The sequence below is a fragment of the Poecilia formosa genome, unplaced genomic scaffold (assembly GCF_000485575.1).
Source record: "Poecilia formosa unplaced genomic scaffold, Poecilia_formosa-5.1.2 Scaffold2803, whole genome shotgun sequence".
Lineage (NCBI taxonomy): Eukaryota > Metazoa > Chordata > Actinopteri > Cyprinodontiformes > Poeciliidae > Poecilia > Poecilia formosa.
The window spans coordinates 1-3,394 of record NW_006802742.1 but is presented as its reverse complement, the minus strand read 5'-3'; the positions used below and the strand labels follow the sequence as shown (position 1 = coordinate 3,394).

Below are 3,394 nucleotides of genomic sequence, written 5' to 3'. Positions count from 1 at the left end.
CATAGCTAAGGTGAGAATCTAGGGAATTCAGGGAATACACAATGAGACAGCCTTTTTGGCATCCGTAGTCAGAATTTTTGAAGACAAAATATATTAGGTGAAATCTTACCGCAATAAAGAACAGAGATGAATAAACTAATAAAAAAAAAAAAAAAAAAAAAAAGAAATACTCAAATATCCTTCACAGGACAAAGTGACTCCTTTAATGTTAAACTACAGTTTAGTTTGGCCAATTGTTACATCTCCTTTACCTTAATCGATCTGCATGTGCGCTAATTTTACACCAAGGCTAAATGGTAGGACTCGGATGACGTACAACTTAAAGCTGTAGAAACTACATTATCTTCATAAAGATAAAAAAAAAAGTTATTTTGCCATGATGGGTTTAAAAACATCGACTGATGAACATTAAAATAATTTTCTCATACACAAACTGCACATCTGTAGTAACAATATGTGATCACATGTCCCTGAAAGCGTCTTAATAAATAACTGTTCGCAAGGCACTGAAATGTGCAGCTCATAGTTTCTATAAAATACAACTCAACTTTAGAAAGAGTACTAACTGTTCCTGCCTCCCTTGAATACTTGCCAGCCTTTTTAGTTTTTTATTTAAGAATTGATCCAACAACGCAACACTGAACATTTTGTTTCGTTATAATCTTCAAAAAAAAAAAAAAAAAAAAAAAAAAATACCTACACTAATAAATTCCTTCTTCACCTGTAAACTAATGCGCCTCTGCCTTGAATCTGTCCACTTCAGTCAGGTTAAAAACTGTGCCGCTGAATAGCTGGCACATTGACGAGCATATTGTCAGAGTCAAGATGTCAGAGTGTTTCATCAGTGTCAAGCATCTCACATTCCAACGATAGCCAACGTTTACATCCAGTGCAAATGTTCCTTTTTTTTTTTTTTTTTAAGCACCTTTTCGGACCAAAATGAAACACAAAATTACCCCAGTAGTAAACAACAAAATAACCATCTTCACTAAGCCATCTATTCAATAGATGAAATGTCATTTAGCTCAGCTATACGTTGTTCAACCCCCCGGCAAAAAAGGTCATTTTAAGGGTTCCGGTTCTGCTGCCACATTCAACCCTTTGGATCCAGGGAAGGCTGCAGGGATTGGAGCTCGTGCACTGACAGCCTTAGGCGCACGCAAAACAAAGAAAAAAACCTCTGTGGGCACTCGGACGCGAGTCGCGTTTGAAGGATGACCGTGACAAAGCCTTGCGAAAGCAGCCGTTCTGTGATCATCCAGCAAAAGCCAAGCTTAGTGGTTTGAATGCAAAGCCGTTTTTCCTGCCCACAGGTTTAAGATTAAGATCGTTCGCAGCGGTTTTCCCCTCTCGCTTGTATCACAGTGCGTAAACCAAACAGCTCATCCCAGCTCGCTGTGGGTTGAGTGCCAAATTAGAGAGGTGGGGACGGGGAGGGGGGCGGAGGTTTCCAGTCTGGATCAGAAGTTAGGGGGGCAGTGAAAGGGCCGACAGTCGTCTTAATGTCCAGCGCGATTGTGGTCTTCCTCACACCTGCAGCTCCGAGCCACCAGACAAGCCGAGAGCATTTGCCTCTTCTGTCGTCAAGCCGCCCTTCAGCGTCCTCCTTACTGTGTGGTCGAGAGGGAAAACCAACAATAATGAAAACGAAGGTAGCAGAGGCATTTCTTGTTTTTGATCATATTTGCGCACACAGCACCCACATGATTTCCTGTTAAGTCGGGATCGTCTCCTTTCGCGAGGTAGCGTTCTCGGGCCGGGCCCCTGAGTGGCGGATCGAACGATCCTCTCCATGATCTCGTCGGCTGTGTCGTCCGTGCAGTTCACAGGGTCATCGCTGGCAGAACACCATGGAGCAAGACGTCCTGGAACAAACGCAGCCGAACCAAATGAAAACTAACATGATATGCTGGAGCAAATGAGTTAGGAGATTGCAAGTTCCATGAATGACATGGCTAAATCTTTAACTCACGTATTCACAATGACATTTGAGGAAGCTAAATAGGGGGAAAAGCTAAGTTTGCTTCTCGATGAAAAGGAAGATCTGCTCCGTAAATAACCTCTTTAAACTGTGTCTCTCTGAACTGAGGCAGTTTGACCAGATTTGAATGAGGTCTTTTGCGTGCACTTGTGGAAAGATTTTCTAAATTTGCATGTTTTTGAGTAAACTACAATAGAAGCAAACGCAGCTTTCTTAAAGTCTGTCTTGACCTATTTCTTCAGATATGTATCAAAAATACTCCCTACTAAAGTAGCAAATGGAAAAGAGGCAAACATGTCTTGGTGGGCTGATGGATTTGCTTAAAAGCAGCTCAGGGTTATTAAAAAAAAGATGAAAATCATTCTGTCTATGTGTGAGGTTTGACTGATATTTTGGTCAATAATTTCTCTTACTGAATGTTTTATGGCCGAGGAGGGAATAATTGTGACTTAAAGTAAAAATAGATGTAAACTGATCCCACCTGCTTAATGCAATGAGCTTTGTGAATCCAGTGCAGAAACAAAGGAAATTGCAGCAGATTGGATTGTTCTGTGTATTAATTGATTTTTTTATGGTAACAAATCTAGATCTTGTGGGAGTGACATGCATGTTACTGTTCAGCACAATGTTATATTATTTATTTATTTTTGCACATTTAACTTTTTTTCTTTGAACTTTTAGGGATTTGAACACAAACCATAGACTGGATACCTTAGAAAATAAACACAGCCTTAGAAAAAAATCAAAATAGTAGATTAATCATGATGTCAATATTACACAATTTTGAACATTTAGCTTGATTTTTCTTCTTTACTCAACAAGTTATGTGACCAGAAGTTGTTCAAAAGGGGAAATGTTTGAAATAATTGGACGATAAGCATTTGATGATGTTCAAAAAATCATTCATCGTAACTCAGACCTGATGAGATTGCACGACGGGGTAAAGCTTATAATTCTCGTGCCTGTGCCATTGATGGTTTCATAAAAGCACACATTCACAAGTTATAAAGTACCACTGCTTTCTGACCGACCTCTGAGGCTGCCTCCTCTGGTACGATTCCTTAGGCCGGGCACTGTGGATGTGCTGCTCTCTGCATCCGTCAGACCAGTTTTCAACATGGCCTTCATGTTTTCATGTTCCGCTGCGTCGTCAGCACCCTGGATACCCCGAGACTGACTCTCCTGTGGGTCTGAGGAGGCCCCTCCAAATTTACCGCTCTGCAAGGGTTTAAGGAAAGAGGTGAAAACTTTAAACGTGCCTCTTTTCATAGCCTTTCCCAGACTGAAAATAGGAGAAGTTAGTTAATTTAAAAGGCACACAATAAACTTTTCAATGCTTTGTTTTCATAATTGTTTCTTTCAGCATGCTTTTGGATTCTGTACTTTTCCACCATGAAGTAAAAGTAGCGGCTT

General features: G+C 40.5%; 1 protein-coding gene across 1 annotated transcript; it reads right to left on the bottom strand.

Moving 5' to 3' along the window:
* Nucleotides 1-650: 650 nt before the first annotated feature.
* On the bottom strand, nt 651-3,311 carry LOC103133371 (FH1/FH2 domain-containing protein 3-like). The gene is made up of 3 exons (XM_007545134.2): nt 3,013-3,311; nt 1,704-1,865; nt 651-1,610 (listed from the first exon to the last, which is right to left on the bottom strand). The coding sequence occupies exons 1-3, from the start codon at nt 3,248-3,250 to the stop codon at nt 1,528-1,530; spliced, it is 483 nt and encodes a 160-aa protein (XP_007545196.1). The 5' UTR covers nt 3,251-3,311; the 3' UTR covers nt 651-1,527.
* Between the last annotated feature and the right edge of the window lie 83 nt (nt 3,312-3,394).

Coding starts and splice junctions, on each gene's coding strand:
- LOC103133371 (XM_007545134.2), bottom strand. CDS start 3,250: ATGAAAAGAGGCACGTTTAAAGTTTTCACCTCTTTCCTTAAACCCTTG. Junction 1,866..3,012: donor CAGAGGAGGCAGCCTCAGAG/GTCGGTCAGAAA, acceptor CGTTTGTTCCAG/GACGTCTTGCTCCATGGTGT. Junction 1,611..1,703: donor CCGACTTAACAGGAAATCAT/GTGGGTGCTGTG, acceptor TCGACCACACAG/TAAGGAGGACGCTGAAGGGC.